The sequence below is a fragment of the Durio zibethinus genome, chromosome 18, assembly GCF_047325235.1.
Source record: "Durio zibethinus cultivar Kanyao isolate XHJ-2024 chromosome 18, ASM4732523v1, whole genome shotgun sequence".
NCBI classification, from domain to species: domain Eukaryota; kingdom Viridiplantae; phylum Streptophyta; class Magnoliopsida; order Malvales; family Malvaceae; genus Durio; species Durio zibethinus.
This window is the reverse complement of record NC_143179.1, coordinates 18,164,926-18,189,332: the sequence shown is the minus strand read 5'-3', so window position 1 is coordinate 18,189,332 and position 24,407 is coordinate 18,164,926. Positions and strand designations below refer to the sequence as shown.

The 24,407-nt window shown below is 27.1% G+C and overlaps 1 protein-coding gene across 1 annotated transcript; it reads left to right on the top strand.

The window, feature by feature from the left end:
* Positions 1-13,331: 13,331 nt before the first annotated feature.
* On the top strand, positions 13,332-17,447 carry LOC111300655 (putative WRKY transcription factor 13). The gene is made up of 3 exons (XM_022896277.2): positions 13,332-13,838; positions 14,121-14,339; positions 16,918-17,447. Exons 1-3 carry the CDS (start codon positions 13,525-13,527, stop codon positions 17,090-17,092), a joined length of 708 nt encoding a protein of 235 aa, XP_022752012.1. The 5' UTR covers positions 13,332-13,524; the 3' UTR covers positions 17,093-17,447.
* Positions 17,448-24,407: the final 6,960 nt, after the last annotated feature.

Here is a 24,407-nt window from a genome sequence, read left to right as displayed (position 1 = left end):
AAAATTTTATATAAAAAAGAGTTAATATTACCGATAGCCATAAATTATAGTAAAATATTTAATTTATATTTAAATTTTAAAAATTTTATAATATAATATCTAAATTATAAATATATTAATTAATTTTCATTCTTAACATGATTAATTTTATATAATGATATGTGATAAATAAATAAATAAATGATTTTTTAAATATCATATTAATTAATTAATTTATAATTCATATATTATATTAAAATTTTTCTTAATTTAAATATTATAATAAAATATTTTATTATAATTTAAGGGCAATTTGTTCCCTTATCCCTAAAAATATCTTATTATATAGTACATCGAACATAATTACATCGTTAGAAATTTGTAAGACATTGGTAACTTGCAGTGGCAAACATTAGTAATAATAGCAAAGACTTTTAATGGTTATAAATCCCTCCATCTTTAGGGTAGGCCCAAGAGCCTCATAAACCCTAATAATGTCCAAAACCCAAAAAGGAGCTGAGAGTCATGTCTGATTATAGTGTTGCTGTCTCCAATCATTTGCTAGCCAACCCAGTTATCTGAATTTTCAATCTTTAGGCTATTATTTTGACGTATCAACGGATCAGAAAATGAAAGATTTGGAGAAAAAAGAAAAAAGTGTTCTTTAGCAACCCACTTTGAGGCTAAATGGACCCAAAAGGATAGATAAAAGAGCCAATGCCAATTGAGTTTAGAGGAAAGCATAAGCACATTCACTAACCCAAAAAGCTCATTTTACACTTTTTTTTTTTTACTCAATGGCCCCAAGCCCTTTTAAGGTAATAACTTTGATCTTGAAGATTTAATTAAGAGTACTTTTATAAGATGAGTCCAATAATATAGCCTTTTTTTTCTTTTTGTCATAATATAAGAAAATGATTCAAACTTAAGATTTTTTTACCCAAACTTCAATCTATTTTTCGTATCTAATCTAGACCGTGGCCGAGTGGCAAATAATGAACTACTTTCATGTATAATAATGTTCTTTTAGGATGCAAGATATATTTCTAATGCATGCCTCCTTCTCTAATAAATAAATATATATATGCACACAAGTAAAAGTAAGGTAAATTACATAATTGATTATTCAATTATAGTTGTATTTTTAAAATGGTTAATAAACTAATAAAATTTTTAATTTAATCGCTACAATTTGAATTATTTTTTATCATCCAACCGTTAATTTTTAATGATATATTGATTCAAATTTTAGTGATTAAATTAAAAATTAATAGTTAAGTGATCATTTTAAAAATATGACCATAATTAAGTGATTGATGGTACGTTTTATCCTTAAAAGTAATAACTAATATATAATAGTAAAAGTAATACTTATATCTGAATCTAAATTTAATTAAGTTAGTTCATAAAATTATTTTTAAAAAATAATATCTAATAAGTTTAAATTCAAATTTTAGTACCTATAATAAATTATCTTATTTTCAAGTTATGATTCTTTTTTTTAAATATATAACTTTATTAGTTAAAAGCATGATTGGTTAGATTATATTATGAAATATAAATATTTCTTTTATGATCTCTCAAATCATTTGATTGTTGATGAATGAAAAGATCCATGTGCATACAAATAAGCAAAAAGCATTGACATTTTACCTTTTATGATGCACCCCCAAAAAAAAGTGGCAATACATACAAATGTTAACCTTTTTACTTGTTGTTTTTACCTATTTGAGCAAATTAAATCTACCTACAAATCTTGGTCGGTTGTCCCGCCTTCCTGCCACCCACTCCAGGCACATTATTCACTAAACACCCACATATTTACATGTACCAAATACAAACAAATATTACATCCCATCATGTGAAAAATCCAATTAGACCTACTTTTTTAAAAGTCTTCTTTGTAATAATTTATTAAAAATATAATCTATGCCTAGGTAGCCTTTAATTTTTTATTAAAATAAATCTTTGGGGCTGCTAGAGAAAGATGAAATTACATCCTTGTTCCAAGTGAAATGACAATCACACTAATTGAAGTTGGTAATTTTTTTATAAAAATATCCTAATTTGGGAATAAAAAAATTATTAGTATTGGGATTAAAATCATAAATTTGTTGAATGCTATTTTTTTAAAGTGATTATACGAATTAATTGAGTTAAGTTGTAGGTTCAAAGTTCATAATTTTAAATACTACATTTCGCTACTAATTTTATTTGCTAAATCAAAATTAATATGAATTAGGATCTTAAAAAAAATTGTGAAGTTTCATGAGTTAAAAAAAATTACTTTTATTTAGTTTGTAACAAACAGTACTATATAATATTTTCTAGTAATTTGTTTATTTTTGGACTTTGGTACATAATTATGTATATCTATTTTTAACAAAAATAAAACAATTTTCAATAACTAAAACCAATTCCGTAATTGATTTATTGTTAATATATAAATACTTTATACTGTCAATGATCAATCACATAATGATATTTCATAAAAAAATTAATTTTAAAATTTTAAAATCCTAAAAAGTAAATAAAATTTCACATAATGTATATTTATTTTTAACAAAAATAAAACGATTTTCAATAACTAAAACCAATTCCGTAATTGATGCATTGTTAATATATAAATACTTTATACCGTCAATGATCAATCACATAATGATATTTCATAAAAAAATTAATTTTAAAATTTTAAAATCCTAAAAAGTAAATAAAATTAATCTTAAAAATATATTTAAATTTTTTTATATGATATGTAATTATATAATTAATTGATAATGTATAGCATCTATACTCAGTAATAATTAGGTTGGCACCATATATAATAAGTGTTTTGCTAGTTTTTAAGCCTTTATCTCTAACTCATATCACCTAATTAACTCTCATCTTATTTGGTTTAAGCTTTCCTCATGTATTCTGGGTCTGAATTTGTGTTTTTAAATGCATTTTCGGAGAATTACTTGCGAATGTAGTGAATTTAAGAAGAGATTGTAAAATTTAATCGATTAAAAAAACACACACATATATATATACCTAGCAATTAATTAATTTCATATTGGCCAATAAGTTTAGGGTTCTTTTCCTCAAATCTACTACAATAATTATGAATAGAAACCTAATGTATTCTCTTGCCCTAAAGTACTATATTATAAGTTCTCAACTTAATCGGTTCAATAAATTTGTACCTTTTTTCTATTATTAAATTATGATATTTTATTAAAAAAAAAAACTCAACTCATAATTTAAAATTTTGGGGATTTTACATAATCTAAAACTTTCATATTTTGTAAAAATGAAAAACTCATTAAATTTTTGTTTGGTAAAAAAGATGAGAAGGATAAGATGAAAAATTTTTTAATCTAATTATTGGAATTGATAGCCAAATTTATTATTTTATAACTCTATTTAATTGAATTTTTTTTTTCTTATTCTTTTTACTAGAAGAGTGTAATTAAGCTATTACTTATTAGAATATGAAATTTAATTAAATAATTCATATAATTACTTTAAGAAATGACATTTAGCAGTTCAAGATATTCAAATTTTAATATTTATAATTTTTTTTATTATTTTCATATTATTATCTTTTTTATAAAAAAAATTATTACATACTACACAATAAAAAAAAATACTACGTTACATGTTCATAAAAAAAAAAATCATCTCAATTTTAAGTATATTTATTATTTAATTATTTAAACCAATTTTTGTAAATGATGAGATTTTAAACCTTTTATCTCTTATCCTTGCATTAAAAACTATACCACTAAAGGTGCATTTGGATTTGGTTGAAGTGTCGCCACGATATAATTGGAGTGCTTTTTTATCTAATCGTACCGTAATTTGTCATTTGACAAACAAAAAATCAGTGCAATTGATTCACTCGAAATGCATTGGAGGCAAAAAAAAAAGAAAAGAAAAAGACTGAAACCTTCTTGGTCCACTGAAAATTTTGGATTCCACCGTACTCATTCTGTCCAAAGATACCCATACATCTTTTTTTTTTCTTTTTTTTTTTTTTTCTATACCGTTGGAACTACAGTGCAGTGAATTATTTCCCTGTCACTTAACCTTTATTTTTATATTTCATTTTTTATTTAAATTTGTTTAAATAACTTTATTAATTTAACATAAATAAATATAATTATATAATTATATAATAAATTAATTAATAACTAAATAAATTTTTTATTAATTTTTTTATTATTTATGAAAAAAAACCATTATTTAATATAAAAATATTTTAATAATTTATTAATATCATAATGTCAAATATATTAAAATTTTCATTACGTACAAACTTTATTCTAATATCATTAATAGTAATTTTTTTCTCTATATTTCATCTCATCACCAACATTGTATTTGAATCCAAACAAATATTTCACCATTAATTTTAATCTCATTGTTATAATACTTAATTTTACTATTATAATAATTAATTTTACTGTCATCATTATTTATAACCTCATCGAAATTAATTTCACTGTCCATCTAAATGGAGATAAATAAGATGCATGTTTTGTTAAATATTTATTATATTTACTATTTATTAAATACAAAAATCAACTATTTAATCTTTAAAAATCTTTCTAATTAGACATAAAAAATGAACCGAGAATAGTGTTAAGGGCATACGCCACACTTGAAGCCCACAGAAGTACATTAAAGAGTCCATGCATATATATTGAACACCACTTAAGGTTAAAAAATTAAATTATTGGGTTCTTAGGTCTTCCATGTATATACGAGACCTCTTACTCACATTTTTTAGTGAAGTAAGATTTTTTTACTCACATGTGAACTTATCCTAACAATTTTTTTCGTTCACTTGAGAGTTTTGCTCAAGTCCCATCTCGAGATTCTTGTGTAAGTAAATCCTATCAACACCTCCTTTAAGCCAAGCAACCTCATGTCTTAAATAGTCTCAATACACCTTAAGCCCTACATTCAATTCAACTTTGCCTCTGTGTGAGTCTAAGTTCTCTCAATGTCCCTCAAGCTTATACTTAATCATAGCATATAACTTTACTGCCTAGGTTATCTCAATACCCCCTCGCTTAAGCTTGCAATCAATCATAGCCTTAACCTTGCACTCCAACATAGGTTGCCTCAGTGCATTGCTTTTGTACTCAATTACAACACACAACATTACCACCTAAGTTGTCTCAATGCTTTTTTAAACTTGCATTCAATCATAGCCTTAACCTTGCACTCCATCATAGGTTGCCTCAGTACATTACCTTTTTAGGTGTTTTGCTTCTGCATATTATTATACTCACTACATCCAAGTCGAACCTTCGACTCTGATACCAATTATTAGAGAGATACACCACACTTGGAGCCTACAGGAGCACACTAAAGAGCGCATGCATAAATGTTAAACACCATTTGAGCTCAAAAGTTTAAATAATTAGGTTCTTGGGTTCTTCATATATATATATATATATATAGTACATTTCACTCACATTTCTTAGTGATATGAGATTTTTTTACTTGCATGTAAACCTATCCTAACAAATAGAAACCTTTCACGATTCATTCTCTAATCTAATCTTCAAAATATTGAATTAGATGGCTCAAGAATAAAATTAAGGTTTCTAATATAAAATGGTTAAAGTAAAAAATATTCATGCAGCATCAATGGCGAGCACTAAAGTGTTGAAGCTAGTGGTTCATGCGTGTTAACAAAGTTACATCATTTGCCTTTAAAATCATATGAGGAAAGAATTAAGTCCAGACAATCAAAAAACAAGAAAAAAAATGTTACATTCTTTGTTTTCGTCTTTTAATTTCTTTCGATGACTAAAATCAAGTTTCGGGATATGTTGGTGCCGAGCTCAACCTAAAAGGCAAAAATGTAAAACCTAAGGAGATTTGAGATTGATCAAGAAGAAAATTAAAATGATTTTTAGCGTTTATGTTTTAACATTCAAGTTAGTGTTCGAAAGAGAAAGAGATAAAAAGAGAATTCTAAAAAGAGATGATGTAGAGAATTACTTGCCTATACCTAATATAAGAAAGGATATTTATATTTAAGGAGGGAGGCGTCCAAATTTTAGTGATTCGAGCTCTCAAAACAGTGTTTAGGGCTAATGGACCTGAAATGACATGGGAATACCCAATAAGAGAATGACAAGTCAATATATTCACATGTTGTCAAGTGAGATATAGGATGTAAATTTCGAGAAATAAGATGGACCTGACCTAATGACAAAAATGGCACTTGTTTGATAATGAGTCACTTTCTCATTGAAAAATACTATTATACCTTTTTAACCATAAAAGGCCCATAATTATCCCCTATCAAATAGTCTAAAAGTTTAAAAAAATGTAGAACTAAGATATTATATTTGTTTTAGGATTAATTATTTTGGCCAAGCTTTGGAATTTTTCACTTAATCTTAACAAGGACTTGAGTATCACTTTATTAGTGATGCAAGGGATTCAATGTGCCAATGTGGATGGATAGTATTAATGATCCAACCAACATGAATATCTATCAAAACCTTAGCTATTTGGGTTTTGTTTATTTGAATCTTAATTTCAACTAAAGTCATTTAGGTGTCTGATCTAATGGCCTTTTATTTGTCTAAATTTGTTCATCAATAGTATGTTTGAGGTAATACTTGGATGTTTTTAAAATAAGATTCCAAATTCATTTGAATTAGCATTTAATAAGGAAAGAGAAACTTCAAATGAATTCTAGATAGTTACTTTAAATTTGGGTAATTTTTTTAATTTAAAAAAAAATTGAAAAGTCATGTTCGCTTTCTAACATGTGACTGGCTCTATCTAAATTGTTTATTTAATCTAAATTTTGGTTACATAAACCTTTATGAAAACTTTATTTTTCACTCTTGTTTCTAAGCTTCAAATTTTCTACTTTACATTCAAATTTTTTTCTATATCCGACCTACTTATATAGTATTTGTTCCAAGCTTTCTTTGTTTATTCTCTCTTTTTTTTTCCTTAAACATATCGATCCACTTTCTTACTTTTTTAAGTAATAAAAAAATTATCAAGATAAAAAAGCTATTATCAACGAAATATTTTATCGATAATATCCTATTTTTTTTCTTGTAATGATATATGAAGCCTGAAAAATGTTAAAATATGAATTGAGCACAAAATTTTTACTTTTTTTAATGCCTAGTACCCACAATTCCCCAAGACACATGAAATTTAGAAGTTGGTAGTATGTTGTTTATTCATCATTAAGATTATTGTACCAATGTACAATTTCCACTATAACAATTAACCCAATTTTTCTTTCTTCTTTTTTATTAAAAAAAAATACTATAAAAAAACCATCTTAGACCTAGAGAGAGAGAGAAGCATGGGAGAAGTGTCTACAAAGATAAGATAGAGACATCAAATAGCCTAGAGAAATGTGATGCATTGTGGAAGGAAATGAAAAAAAAAAAAAAAGACAACAAATTTTCAAAGAGAGAGCAATGCAATCATTCCATGTAATTTGATCAATTGTTTGATGATAGCTTGGAAACTCGGCCATCCAATTCATGTTACTTGATTTCTTCTTTTTTTTTTCTTTTTAATCTCCAAACATTTAGAAAAATATATAAAGATTTTACACTTTTCCTTTTTTGTTGCCTTCACTTCACCTCTTGACATCACTAATAATTTATTCAATCTTTTTTTTTTATTTAGATTAAGTTCTTATAATTTATCTCCACATAGACACCTAAGTAGATAACATTTAGAATTAATAATCTTAGAAAATTAAATTTTATTACATAAAAGAGGATTATTTGATTTTATTCTATAATTCAAATTATTATGTGACCATTAAGGTTTTAGAACAAACTATTAAAAATGAAAACGAAGTAATAAATAGCAGATTAAGAGGCAAAAAAACCCTTTAAAATTTATTTATACACACACACACACATATATATTTCTGATACCCAATCTGGTTAATTGGGTTATAACAAAATAAATTCAAAGTAAGAATGACAATTTTGACTTATGGTCATTATTAATTTATATTTTTAATGAGTTAATTCATGTTGTTTTTAACTAGATTAATGTTTTTTGTACATCATAAGTATAGAGTTGACAAAACTTATACAAATTCAAAAAATTCGCTTCACTCAAATTTGAGATCAATCTAATTTGATTTGATAAAAAAAAATTAACAATTCAAACTCATTCAACTCAAATATGAATTGATTCAAATTTGAATTAATTCAAATATGAAATGATTTGAACTCAAACAACTCAAAAGATTAACTTAAAATGACATGAACTTAAGTTGATTAAAAAAAATGGCATTGAAATTATCTAAAATCAATTAAGTACTTTGAGTGTCAAACTTGAATAATTCTAACTTGAAATGATAATTTTTTTTTTCAATTCGAAAAAACTTGACTTGAAGTAAACTAATCCAACATTTTACTTGAATCAAAACTAAAATGACTTGAATTTTCTTTGATCCAAATACTCTTATCCAAATGTAAGTTAATCTACCTAATTGACTACATTAAACAATACATGAAATTTAAGGAAAAAGTGAAATAAATGTTCTCTTGTTATGTTAATGTGATTATTAACTTAAAATTTAAGGGGACGATATTCAATCAACGAGTAAAATTTTATATGTACATGTATATATTTATGTGCTTAATTACCACAATACTTCGAATATCCAACATTAAATGCAAATTTAAGACTTTAATAGGTTTGGTTAGGTATGTTTTTTTCTGCACATTTTATATCTTATATAAATATATAAAATGCAAAACTTTTGACAAAAAAGAAAAATGTCTAATGTTGATAGCTTATAATATTGACATGTGGATAACTTTTATCAATCGCCATATGTCCTATATTAAATATATTTATTCATATATTTATTTCTCTTTAAATTGATATGAATTGATTTGATTTCATAAAAATTTTAAAATATTTTAATGCATTAATTATATTTATTTTCTTTTAAATTTTCAATTGACTTGTTATTTCCAATAAAAATCCTAAATTATAAATTAAAGCTAAATCAATCTCATATAAATTTATAAAAGCCAAAATTTTTGGCAAAAAAAGATTTGTCCAATGTGAATGGCTTATAATATTGACATGTGGATTAAATTTATCAATCGTCATGTATTTTGTATTAATTATATTTATTCATATTTATTTCTTTTTAAATTTATATGAATTGGTTTGATTTCATAAAATTTTTAAAAATTTTAATGCATTAATTATATTTATTTTCTTTTAAATTTTCAATTGGCATACCTTTCCAATAAAATATCCTAAATTATAAATCAAAGCTAAATCAATGATACATTGTAATCAAAGAATTTTATAATAATTCATAGAATTAATTAATAATATAATTATAGTCATTAAACATTTTTTAATGATTCAAAGGACTTCTATTGAAATCTAATCAGAAATATTATAAAAAATTTAACAACCACTAAAATTACAGTCAAGAGTTGATTCTTTAATCAATTATTTGATACATTCATATTTAATAAATGTAATATCCAAGTGAGTAATAATTAAACTTATTGATTGTTTAAAATCCTTCACATGTCCGAATAATAGACCATCCATTTTGGATCTTTTCTTTTTTTTTGTCAAAAATTTTGTTTTTATATATTTATGTAAGATTCTTGTTTATTTTATATTTTAACAAAAAAAATTAAATAAATAAATATTTTTATGAATTTAAATATTTGAATGGATAGTACTTATTTAAATAGATTTAGATTTAAATAATAATATTAAACTTAAAAAAATATTAAAATATGTTAAAATATTATAAATATTAAATAAATTTAAATTCAAATATATTAAAAATAATAAATATTTGTTCCGTCATCATTCTTAATATTGGATATTTATGTTTCTTTCTTCAAAAGTAAAATAAAATAGAAAAAATTATATATATGGTTGAAAACAGCGGTTTAGGAATGAAAAACAAAATTTAAAAAAAAAAAAAAAAAGGCTCCTATTAACGGGATTGACAGTCGATTACATCATTCATCCTGAAAGCAAAATATTTTAGATTGGAGCCTGGATGATCTGTCGTTGATGCTGTTCAAAATATAAACACCTGAAAAACGTAGCAATTTATTTATTTCTAAATTTTTTATTAAAAAAAAGAAAAATCCAAAAATTGGTAATTAATTGATAAGCAGTGAGATGGTGGAAAAGAAGAAATCTAAGTGACATAATGGCCACCTATAAACAGAGACAAAATGAAATGATGGAGTTTGCCACCCCCCCCCCCTATCTCCCCCCATATTAGGCCCCATTATGTAATTAAAGAATACTGATAGTCTGATATAGTATATCATTACCATATTTAATTAAATTTATTTAAAAAAAAAAAAATCAAAGACCCCAAAAAGGGTCACCGCATTTTATGCTTCGATATTATTCCCACTGTACGTACCATTGTGACATCATCACTACGTTAGTCCCACGCCAGCTTCAACACCAAAAAAAAAAAAATGGATGAGCAAAAATTAGGCATTGCTTTTTGAGAGTTTAAAGTACTGTTAATTACTATTTAAAATTTAATAAACTTTGGTTTAAAAAACTTTCTTTTAGCAATTAGTATCAACAAAAGGTTTCTTTAAATTTTGGCCAATTTTATTTATAAAATTTTACAAGATTTTGTAAATCATAAGGTCCATCAATTAACCCCAAAAAAAATACAAGATGACTTTTGATTATACAATATAATTGATATCTTAAATTTTTAAGACACCAATATTTATATAGTTTGTTAATAAATTATTAAAAGCTTAATTTTAATAATTAAAATTTAATCTTTGATAATTTGACAACCTTTATTATAAAAAAAAATTAACATTCAATATGTACTTATTTTTTAATTGATTATTAGATTTTCTTCCTTTCAATTTTTTTTTTTAAAAAAATTCTTTTAAGTGTGGTATTTAAATGAATATATATGAGTTGGAGTCATAAATCTTTTTCCTCCCAACTGATAAGCTAATGTGTGAACTCTCAATATCGTATTTTTGCATTAGATAATGGTCATGGGATCGATGCTATTGGTTATTACTCGTTACATGCATGAAGTATTGCAAGCCAACAAATTATTTTGGACTCTATTTGATTAAAAAAAATGATTGAAAATAGGGAAACAAAATAAAAAGAAAGCAAACGAGATAAAAAAAAAAATTTTGAATAATTGTTAGGATTTTCTATCACGACTTGTAAAAAATTATAATTTATATTTATTTTTTAAATTTCTTCAATTTCTATAATTTTTTTTACAAAATAAACAAACTGTAGCTCTCTAGGAGAGCATATAGAACATTTATTTTAATTATTTTAATATTAATTAAATTATTATTTCTGAGGTCTCCCTCTTTCAGTTGGCATAGTTACTATTGTCATCTCGATTGATTAGATGCTTTCAGCAATGCATGAAAGAAGGAAATATAAAGAACTCATAATTGATTCAAATTAATTTCTATCCCCCAAAGGAAAAATCAATTAAAAATTATAAATTAAACAGCATCTAATTATTGTTTTCTTTTGCATGATATAATATACATATCATTGTAGCTAGGCTCCTTTTGCTCATGATGATTTTAATCAAAAACTCCAACTTTAATCTATAACATGTCTATGATTTTTAACCCATCATATGCCGACACTCATTATTTTCCAATAAGTGAAAGTTGGTGATTTTACCCAAAATTTACCAGCAAAAGTACCAAATTAACATAATTGTTGAATAATAGAGAGATATAATTAATCCCATTAATGGTTGGATGAATTGTTTGCAATTGTATGGTCCACAAGGAATATTTTACTTAGGAAATTAAGAATTGAAAATTATCAAAAGGATTATTGTTATTATTATTATTATTATGTTAAATTGAAGAGATGATGATAACAATATAATGGGGGTGGGTTTGGAATTTGAGAAATGGTGGGTAGAGAGAGGTGTGGGGTTGGATTTTGATTTTGGTTTTGGTTTTGTTTTAAGGAAGAAGTACATGAAAAAGGTGAAATAGCAAAAGGGTGGAAATGAAGATAAAGGTGAGAAGCCTTTTTTCTGCCAAAAGTCAATAGGGCCTCTTTCATCAATCATAATGATATCTTCACCGCTGATGGCAGAGGGGCTAGATTTGCACCCAAGATTCATCATCATTGCCCTTGATATTTTCCTTCTCTTTTCCTTTTTGTCGTTAAAAAAGCCCCTAGAAAAATTAAGTTATACCCACAAAAAGAAACCCACAAAATGACAGAAAAAATTATGATTCTGGTGAATGATAGTGTGTACATATTTTCACTTATCATTATGCCCGATCATATTTAAGATTTCTCCATCTAATATTTATGTACTCATCTGTTTTCTTTCTTTTTTTTTTTAACCCTGGAGTAGGTTTAGCCAACTTTGATGACAATGGAGTGCATGGATTTTCCATGCAATCTAGCAAGGAAAGCCTCTACAAATTACCCAATTTGTCGTCTATTGTTGACCTACTTAAAACAGGAAAATTCCACTAACAAATGAGACATGAAATTTACATGCTTTTAAAGGTCAAAAAGTAAACTGTCTTATACTACATATAACTCTAAAAACGCACATTGCTGATCAATTAAAAGTCTAAACAGTAATTTCAAATAAAAAGAAGCCTAAACAGTTAATTGAATGTCGCAGTTTAGCCCTTTAATTTCACACCCTTTCTTTTGATTATACCTTGCTAACCACATTATCATAGTTTATATGTTGCTTTACACATGATCTTGAATTAGACAATTGTATGTGCAATTAAATGATCAAGTCAGTATTTATGAAGTATAAAAAGATGAATGTCACTAAATATATAGTTAATCTCTTTAAAAATTTTTTCATAATGGATTCTTTTTTCTTTAAATACGTTATTGATTTTAGCTTCAAAATATATTCTGCAATCTTAATTCTTCTTACGTCTTCTGACTTTCTTTTCTTGACAAGTATGATAAATTAACCATCTTAGCTTTTGGCAAGTCTTGCTTCCATCAAGTTAAGAATTACATAAATTTTTTTTCTAAAATATTTCATTTAAAATTCCAGATAAATGTAGATAAAAGTTGTTGGATATTAAACAAGCAATATCCTTCCAAGTAAACACCATCATTTCTTATGCTTATAGTAGTTTTTGTTTTTCTAAAACATGAGACAGTAAACTTTTTGAAGGATTTTTAAGTTTTTAGTAATAGAAGTAGTTTTTTCCACACATAAAGTGGGGAAAAAGAGAAAGAAGAGCCAAAATGAAAAGTGGTAGGTCACATTAAAGGTATTTGGTTACTACTTTCATTTCATAGTAACAATAACAAATCCTAGTAATATAATTCTCTTTGCCTATCAATCCTAGAAGTTTGAGAGAGACCCTCGGCCAATTCTTTTAATCTAGACTCCTTCTATTTGTATTCGATCATTTAAAATCCCTAGTACCGAAATTTCCTCCTATATATAATGGGAACCAACACCTGAATTAATTGGTTTCCAGCCTCCAGAGAGAGAGAGAGAGAGAGAGAAAGAAGATGTCATCAACCTCCCAAGCCATGCTAAACCAGGGCTTGTTTGAGGAGCAAGAGATGCCTACTCAGATGGGTTTCTTTACTTTTCCTTCAAACTTGAGCTGCCCTCCATTAGGATTAGGTTGCCATCAATCTCTCAAAGCCTTCAATATAGCTGCAGCAGCTCCCCTTGCAGCTGAAGCTGATGCATCTTCTGCTGCTAATCTGACTGAAACCCTACTCTCATCTTCCACCGCTCAAAAGCATAGAGAAGACCCTGCTTCTGATTTTGGAGGACCCCAACTCCTTTCCTTGCAGAGATCTAGTGCAAATTTCTGGTAAAAATATTGCACTTTTAAAATTATAATTATGCAAAGATTAATTTCCGTTTTTTCATTATTATTATTTTACTTTTTTCTTGGTTTTATTCTTTTATTCTTTCTCTCTTTTCTTGGCTTGCATGTAAAATGAAATAGTAAATATTTACTAACTCTTCATAAGTCAAAAAAAATTTTAATTATATTTCAATCACCCAAGAAACAAAAAATTGGTTTTCCAAGCAGATATATCTCCTTGTATCTTAGTAAATGATATTGAGGTTTTGTTTGATATGGTTTTAGGGCATGGGGAGAGGTAAACGAGTGTTTGGCAAGCAAGAAAATTGGTGTAGATGATCATTTAGCCGTTTCTGCAATGAAAATGAAAAGGATAAAAGCAAGAAGAAAGGTAAGGGAACCTAGATTTTGCTTCAAGACCATGAGCGATGTGGATGTATTGGATGATGGATACAAGTGGAGAAAGTACGGCCAGAAAGTGGTAAAGAACACCCAGCATCCCAGGTATATATCAATTACACATTTTAAATTTTTTTTTGGCTTTTTAACAATTAAATCTCAACGAAAAGTTACTAACATTCACATCAAATTTTACCCTTAGTTGTACCCCATACACCTGCTATGTTTCCTTCCTTTTTTTCTGTCTTGTAATTATACTTGTTATCATGACTCTTAGGCTTTACAGGCCTGATATTGCATGAGATCTCTGAAAGGATAATTAAGGGGATATTAATCATGATAATTATTACCTTCAAAAGATACAAAGTTACAATGTGGAGATAAAAAAGAGGTAAAAAAGTATACAACAATTGATCAATTATAATGCACCATAAAAAGGAAGCCAAAAGATCTTTAACAATGCCAGAATAAAAATGGTATATATGTTCTTTAATTAATTAAAGGTTCACTATTTCATGCCTTGAATCAGGAAAAATTAAGCAGCCATCATAACAGGATGACAAAAGTTAAACATAATAATTAGAAAAATTTTAAAATGAAGAAAATTTAGACTAGAACAGTGACATTTTTAAACCGAGTTTGTACAGATTCAGTACCACAAAGAAGATTTAGGCTATGTTTATTTCTTTGAACATTGACGATATGCAAAATATTGTACCTGGAAGGGCAATATACACATTGATTAGATATATTTTACTCCAAATTTTTAAGAAACTATTTTTTTTAATTATTAGAATAATTTTCTATTTCAAAGGCAGAAGAGAATATACTTACTTGAGGATATCAGCCATCAAGGAGTCTAATTGTATACGGTAGGTTACTGACTTACTGTGTAATCGTCGTCAGAAAATATCATCTCTTTAACAGCTTTTATGTCTTTCATTTTTATTGTTATCGGTACAAAGGAGGCCATAAGCTGTAACTTGAAGATATGCTTTTCTTTTGAGTAAGAGTTTTGGAGTTCAAATCCTTACTTAAAAAAACTAATTAAAATATAAGAATGTAGACGTGGTTTCAAAGTCGTTTTATGAACTGATAATTCATGCTAAATTGCCTCACTAATTGGCATGATATATAGATATAAATTAACTATTGATAAGATTAAAATGTTACATTGGTATTATCCTACATCTGTTATAAGTATTATATTTTATATGATTTTATATTCAAGTTGTGTTCTTCCACATATTATTAATTGGTTTTAGATTGGATATTGGATGTTTAACTTGATACAAAGCCTAGGTTTTGTTCTGTTGTTATTGTTTGTTACATTTCTAAATTTATTACATGATAGGTTTTTGTCTCTTTTTATACATGATGAAAGATTGTTAAAATGGTATTAACTGACATCTGTAATATAAGATTTTCCGTGATTTTATATTTAAATTGGACCCTTTCACTAATTACCTATAAATTTTAAGTGAGATGATTAAAAAGATACAATCAATGTGTAGACCATAGGAGTTTTATTCCCGAGTGCTTTATAGAGTTTGAATCCTAAGCATTTTGCAGCTGCTGCTAAGCTAAACAGTGTAGTTTACTCATTTTTGTTGACAAGATTTCACTCTTGATTTGTCACTATGTAGAAAACCACCAGACTTTCTTACAAAGTAGGGAAAAAAAGTCAAGGCAATGATTTCAGCTCTAAATGAGTAGTTAAGACTGCATAGTTATGCACCTATTAATATGGGCTTCTGAGAATGATCATGTTCTTTGAAAAATTATGGGGTTGACGAGGTGATCTATGTGCTGGTCAAAAGCGTGCTTAGTGTCCTCAATTTTCATTTCAAATTTCAGCCTCGCATTTGTGCTTAATCATATCTCATTGTCCTGGATTTGTGTGTTTTTCAACTGTTTATTTTGATCACTTTTTATTTTACCATGTTCTACCAAAAAAAAAAAACCTGGTTTACGTTAGAGGAAGGATGAGTCAATAGGAAAAAATTAAACACTAAAAAATTCTTCTGTTTGCAAAGCCCTGTTAGAGTATGTTGTCGATTCAAAATATGTTGAAAGTCATATTCAAAACTAAAATCTTTTCCCTTTGGAGATGGGGATGTAACTTTGGAACTCATATTCTGATTCATGGTACATTCACTGTTGTTAGGGTATTTCTAGAGTTTATTTACTACAAACATCTTTAAGGAAATTAAGTACTAGTTATTTTGACTGGTTATGGTTGAACCAAAAAAGACCTAATTGCCAAGAGTTCAAATGTAATAACACTTTTGCCTTTTAATAAACGTTAATTTACTTTAAGACTGATTTTCATTGGTAATTGGTACATGGCGGATTTTAAGTAAGTTATAATGTAATTAGACCCCAGTTATAAGTGGTGAATTTCCTCTTAATTTAATAATATATAGTAGCTTTTCTGCTATTATTTTTTTAGAATTCGCTGCAGTTTCTAAATTCTCAGAATAAGCTATATAGGTGGAAAAACAAGCCCCTGGAATTGTATATCAATAGCAGACCATATCTCCATTTAATGTCGCATTGACATATATATTGTCTTGGCATGAGCAAGTTAAATCAATTTCACATGCATTAATTGAACCAGAAACTCTCTCTCTCTCTCACATTTATTAAATGTATTTGTTTTTGGAAAAATAATTGTATGCAGGAGCTACTATCGTTGTACGCAAGATAGTTGTCGAGTAAAGAAGCGAGTGGAGAGATTAGCAGAGGATCCTAGAATGGTAATAACCACATACGAAGGCAGACACGTCCATTCCCCGTCTCACGATCTCGATGACTCCCAACCTTCTAATTCCCAGCTTAGCAATTTCTTCTGGTAGCCGTCAACCAGACCTTATAGTTACTATTACTAAGTTCATTTGGCACTATGATGGGAGGAAAGTCCCGTCATATAACGTAGTTATGACAAGATGGAAGTTCCTCCCATCACATTGCCAAATGAACCCTATTATTCAGACAACCATATTAATATATATATATATATATATATATAGAACACTTCGAAAAACATTCACAATAAAATTGAAAGGGTGAACAATTCTTATATATATATGTCGATTGGTACTGTATAATGAACAATAAGTTGCATTTTATGTTTTTTGTAAATTTTGTAGAATGTATAATATTGCATGTCCAAGTTCCACTGTTGTCATTAAGTGCATGAAAATTAAATGATGGATTGGCTCTTTTTATTTTTATTTTTTTGGTTGTTGAATTGAATGAGTTGATAATTTGTTGATGATCACCTACCGAAGCAACCTGGAAGTAATTAACCAGCTAGTGTGGAATAGTTTTTTTCCAATCTGGAAGGAAGGAGCACGTAGCATCAATTGTTTTTGTTGCATTCTGCTGCCTTTTCCATGTTTTGAAATCATCACTTACCGTTGCATAAAAATGAAATTTCAAGACAAAAAAAAAACACACACACGCACAAGGATTTAATGAATTGGAACAGAAACCTTGCACGTGAGCATTAAGAACAATGGCATAAGCCATTTAATAATAAATAATCTCACTTAGCTGGCTTTTCTTTTACTTGTTTTGGATAATAAATTTTTTAAAGGATAAATTATATAAATATACTTTATGATTAAGTGTAATTTGAGTTTGCACCTGAAATTTAAAAAGTAACACTTAATTATTTTATTTGTTTTATTATTTTTTTACCTAAAATTATTACTTTTTCAGTTACTTTTTATTTTTTTATTTTTTTCTTCATCATCGTCAATTTATTCTCTCTTTCTAAAATCAGAGAAATTGTCTCTCTCTAAAACCAAAAGTTCTCCATCTCTTAATTTTTCTTACATCTTTGTTATAAGATTGAATCTCATTCTCTCAAATTTGTACTAACATGAAAATTGAATACCTATCAACATCTGCAAACTTAGGTTGAGGGATGGCATTATGCTTCTTTTACCATATCTTTTGACTAATGGCCGATGGGTATGGTTCTTTTGCCCTCAAAACATCTTTTTCCTTTGTTCTTCTGATGGTCTGATGGGAATGGTTCTTAGGGACATTTACCATTCATGTGCCACAACTAAGTTATGGGCTTTGAGCGTCATTTGAGTTTTTAGTGTTAGAGAACTTGTTCTCATCAAAAAGGCCTTCTGGGTGGTAATTAGGCCTCATCTAATACAACAATATAAAAATCAATCCTCAAATCTCAACCATATGAAAAAAATGCTACCAAACAATAAAGAGGAGGTGAAGAATAAACCTAGATTTTGTGGTGTTTGAGAAAGATGATAAAAAGCTAAAATGATAGCTTCAAAAACCTTATTTTCACAAAAAAATTTAACCGCCCATCGATTTGATTGCTATCAAAATTGTTACCATTTGTTTGGTTTTAGATAATTTTATTTGTCTAGTTTTTAGACAGAGAATTTGCTTGGTTTTAGAGAAAGAAAAAGAATTGATGATGAAGAAGGAAAAAAAAATTTTCTTTGAAAAGTTTGAATTTAAGGAATAGCAAACAAAAAAAGTTTTGGGAAAGAGTTGAGGTTCATTCGATTAGGTGTTAACGCATTAGTGAAAATTAACGGATTGACATGGATAAATATCTCATGATAGTGAAGTATAACTTTTTAAATCTCAAGGGACAAATTCAAATCTCTTTTAACCACAAAATATATTTATATAATTTACCCATTTTTAATTTATCCAAAAAAAGTTACTCTCTTCGTATTAAAATATTTGTAATGTATTGACTTTTACGAAGTTTAAAAAAAAAATTTGATTTTAATGATTTAATATTAAATTTTAAATTTTTTTATAAAATTAAAATTCCATGATTTTTAATGTCAAAAAGTAAAAAAATAATCATAAAAAATAATTTTAAAATATTAAAAAGTAAGAAGTTAAAAAAAGAAAATAAGATATAAGTTTGGGACATCCCCAAAAAAAAAAAAATGGATAAAGAAAATGAGATAGAGGGAGTAATAGTATTATTTTTTTTCTCTTTCCATACCCTAATCATTTTTTTTTTAACATATGAAGAAGAATAAGTAATTTATCTAAAGAAATAATATTAGAAATTTTTTTTAGTAGAATGGAAGTTATAGATAAAAAAAATTATAAGTATTGAAATTTCAATCTCAAACCTTCTAAATGTCACTTTTTAAATATGATTATATAAATTAATTAAACTAAATTTTAAATTTATATTTTAATTTTTTTATTTCTATATAAAAATTAAATACTCTATCTATCACCAATTCTCTATATATTATTAGAGCTAAACTCCAGAGGCCCTCAAATTTCAAATTATCCGCACAAAACTAATGAAGAAATTTTCCTCCCTCGATCAAGATGTTAGGGATATGACTGATTCTTCAAAAGTTAATGCTCAGAAATTATTTTTGCCAATTATAAAACAACAATTCAATTTTTTTTTTTTATAAAAGGATGATAACATGTGTTTCATAAATGCAAATAATATGTATAGTGAATTTCGTCCAAGTTGTTCATATTATGATAAACCACCATCATTTTTGGAATCCACATGGACATTTTGTCATTTTTTTTTCCTCTTGATTTGGTGAAGGGAAGCCTTATTGGATATATTTCCATTTAAACTGAAAAAGGTTTTGGTGGGCTTTTAACAAATTGATGGGTTCATTTGGATATTGGGCTATTCTTGTTGAGTGAAAGTGGCCCTTGAGTTCAGCAGATAGGCCACACAATTTTTGGAGATTGACGTTCTGCTGCAAGCCTAAAGCCTTAAAATTTTTTAACCCAAGTGGAATCAAGGACGTTTTGTCTTTTACAGCCCAAATATGAAGAAATACAAGTCTTTTCTCTTCAATTTTCAAAGAAAAACAAACATAGAAGAGACAACATGAAAGATGCTTATTCTGTAAAGAATAATTCTTTTCCTTCTTGCTCTTACTGGAAAACTAACAGAAGAAAGAAAACACTATTATTATTATTATTATTATTATTATTATTATTATAACTATATCTCCTTGAACAACTGTGATGCAATCATAATCTAATTGAAGTACAAATATTCAATGTTGTTTGCATATCTTTAGTGATAATAATAATAATGAGGAATGATTACAATCTCAGATATGTAACATTGTTATCTGATATATTTCAACTTTCTGTACACCGAAAAGAAAAGCAGGCAGAGCTCCCAGCCCTTTTTTGACTATACATGGTATTATTGGTAGGTATGAGCTTATTTGTTTGCAATTTTTGTCCTTGTTTGTTTGTTTGTTTGTTGCTACTTCATGTCATGGGTCTTGAAGTTCTTGATGTTAACTTTGATAATTTGAATATGAGTTATGCTGATGTTTTTCATAAGGCTATAGTTTTTGAAGTCAGTGATCACTAGCTGCAAGTTGAATATTTCTTCAGAATTTCGTTCGGGGGTAAAATTTTCAATAATCTTAATTTCTAGTAGTACTTAACAATCTAGGAAAAGAGCCAACCAGTGGCTAGCTCATTTGGTTGAGTTTGCTCCCCTCGTTACGAAATTTTTGGGTTTGGGTATCGTAGGTGGTTTCTCTTCGTCGAGATTTAAATTTTTAACTTAATTAACTAGATATCCTTTCAAAGATAATTCCATGAATAAATAAATTAGTCTCTGAATTCAAAAACCTAAATTATTTCAATACGACTAAGAGCAAGAGATTTAAAACTTGAGCTAGGCTTTCTTTAATAAGAAAAGGGAAACTAGGGCTGGGTTGAAGTAGCACAATCTACGATGGGTTAAGATTTGGGTAAAGAATTTTGGATCAAGAGTACTGATACTTTCTTCCGAAATCCCAAATAGAAGATAAGAATTAAATCATTCCAAGTTCCACATAAATATATAAATATATAGATGTTATATCAATCCATGATCAATTTAATATATATTGAAAATATTTATTTAAATATTTTTATTTCATTTTTCTTTAAAAAAGAAATAACTTAATTCAAACACAACCTAAATATCCTACATGTTTGGTTCATATAAGAACCGGCAAGAGTTGGGTTTAAATGCTCTTTGAAATGATAAAAATTAAGTTGATTCATGCATGTGATTTTGTGGACACATATTTATGGAATGAACGTTTCAAGAAGGAATAAAAATACTTCTACAACTACTTTGTTGAGGCTTATTGTAAAAAAATAATAATAACTTCCGCTGTTTTCAAAGAAGATACGGGCATAGCTGCAGAAAAAAGAGTTGCTCACAAAACCCTAAAAGAAAAAAAAAAAAAAAAAAAAAAAAAAAAAAAAGGGAATTCCCTTACCATGGAAGTTTGTCAAAATAAAAGCTGTACCAAAAGAATTTTGCTTGTGCTGCAATCTTTTATAATGTCTCATGCACTCTACTCTCTAAGATCTCATGTAGCATATATAGATAAGCAATTTGTTGAAGGGGAAAGGATCCAAATTCAATAGATTAATTGCACTGTAGCTTATAAGTAAAGGTAAATCATTTCCCTGTCAAGGAATATTTTTTCAAAACATAAAATCTTGAGAGAAGTCACGTCTTGTTGCAAAAGAGGACAATGCCCCCGTGATGGATATAGTTTAACAATTCTTACATCAATTGACAACGTCTGTGTCAAGTCATACCAACCGCTTAGAAAAAACACAATCCACACTTTTACTTAGGTGGGCTAGTGTTTGGAGGAAAGAATCCATATTTAATAGCCTAATATTAAGCAAGTCCAACCCTTATTTTCATTAATTTTCTTCTCAACCAAAACTATTTTGGCAGAGGTGGAGTTTCATATTTCTCATTCACCAGTTTTGTTTTTAAAGGAAAACCTATTTTCACAAAAGTTGCTTGAAACTTAATGAATTAAACTTTAAATCAAGTTTGTTTATGAATTAAGAAGCCTATTCGTTATGTTTAATTATCAAACTCAATGTTGATTATGGGAACTCGTTAAAAAAAAAATTGGGCTCATTTATATTCATCAAGAACGAAACACACAAGTAATTTTTTTTAAAAAATTAAACTTAAATTCTCAACAAACTCAAACTAAATTGAGTTTTTAACAACTTTAAAAGCAAACTATGATCAAGCCGATTAAAAAAATAAACAAAGAAACAAACTAAAAAACAAGAATCTAGTTTCAGTTTAATTTGTTTATAGATTACCAATCTTCAATATGAATATGATGTGCAATTGATTTGACCTAATAAGCTCAACCCAGATGAAATTTTGGAAAAAAAATTTTAATTCGAGTTCGATTTGTCTCATAATGTTGTACTATTATTAAATAAATTTTTGTTTTATTCTAAAATGTTAATAAAAAATTATTTTTAATATAATAAATTTATATTAAATAATTAATCAAATTGAACTATTTATAAACACCCAAACGTGTAAAGTAGCCCTAACATACGGCACGGGATTCGACGGAGAGTTGGGATTTTAAGGAAAACAAGGAAAGCACGTGAGGGCCATGCAATTTCTTTTTTAAGTCCCAAAAAGCTTTTGTTTTGTAAAATGGCAAGGGGATTAATGAATTAATTAAGATGGGTCCTTGTCTCGCAAGGCTGAGACAAAGAGCTTTCTTGAATTATGCACCATGGGAGTTATTCCACCACGTTCTCCCCTCGTCATCCGCACGTTCAAACCCTAATTTCAAGGACTTTGCCCTAATTTTGTTAATGAAAATTTATTTGTTTACTAACTCATGCATTATTATCTATAACTATATTATTATATGACAGCTGCTTTTTCTTTTTTTTTTTGAGTTGAAAACGTGACTTTTGGGCTTCTAACAATGGAATTGGATATTTTAGATTAGCTATTTTGGTGACACTTTGGGCTGTCTACAAATAAAAAAAAAGGATCATCAATGTCGACAAATCCAACGCCGGCGTCGTTATTAACGGCGACGAAAATTAACAATAAAAACTTCAAGAAATACAAAAAAAAAATCGCAAATTGATCTAAAAAATTAGAAGATTTGTGCTAAAGAACAGAAAAAATACAAAATAAAAAAAAGTGAATCCATAAAATGAACAAGAAAAATTTTTTTTAAATGACCATGATCTAATTTCCATGGAACGAGGGAGCTATCCAGCATGGTTCAAATGTTAAAGAACAAGCTCTTAAAAAGCTTTAAAAGAGATAAATTATCTCACACACACATATATATATATATATATATCGATGTGATGAAATTTTGAAATTTTATTATGGAATCAGGAGATTGATATATATTTTATTAAAATATATTTAAAAAATTATTAAACTAATATAATAGGGAAGGAATCAAGTTATATAAAAAAAATTTACATTTTTTTAATCATTGATTTCAATTGATTTAATGAATAAAATTTAATGATTTTTTTTATCTCATCTTTTAAATTTATTGAAATCAATTATTAAAAAAATATGAATTCAAAAAATTTTATACTATTATAAGTTGATCCTTCTACAATATAATAATATAAAAAACATATGATAATATTCTAACCTCTTTTATAAAGTATAAAAATTTCGATTACATATTACATAATTTTCCTTGAATAAAATAGGACTTTTTAATATTTCACTCCCATATTCATTGAATTATAGAAATTAGTATTGAAGAGAAAGCATTATTTCCAAAACAATTTGCACTTCATTTGTCCCATATATGTATTACTTAGCTTGTAATTTTGGAGAGATAGATAGATATATATTAACTTTTTTTATTTTACTTAATACTAATAATATTAAATTTTCTAGAGAAAAACAAATTACAAGTAACCATGGGTTTAGTCCCTTACATTTAAATTTTAATTCAATTCAAATTTTAAAATGTCAAAACGATTAACTAATTATAGTAATAAACAATTACGAACAGCACCAAAATATAAAAAAAAATTAAATGTTCATCTGAAAGCATAATCAAAAGAATTTTTATTGCATCCTAATTATTTTTTACGATCGAACATTTAGAAATTCAAACATAAAACATAAAAATAATATCATGTCACTATAATTCTTCCAGTACTATCTCAAAATAAATTAAAATCTTCGCTTTGGGAAAAATAAAATAAAATCTTGGCGTGTAAATCGAGCCAAAAGAAATCAAGCGCGTGCATTGAGATAACAATGGGGTGCGATGAAGAGTTGTTAGATAATTAAAAAAAATTTTAAATAAAATGAAATCAGGGCCGTCGCGTTGG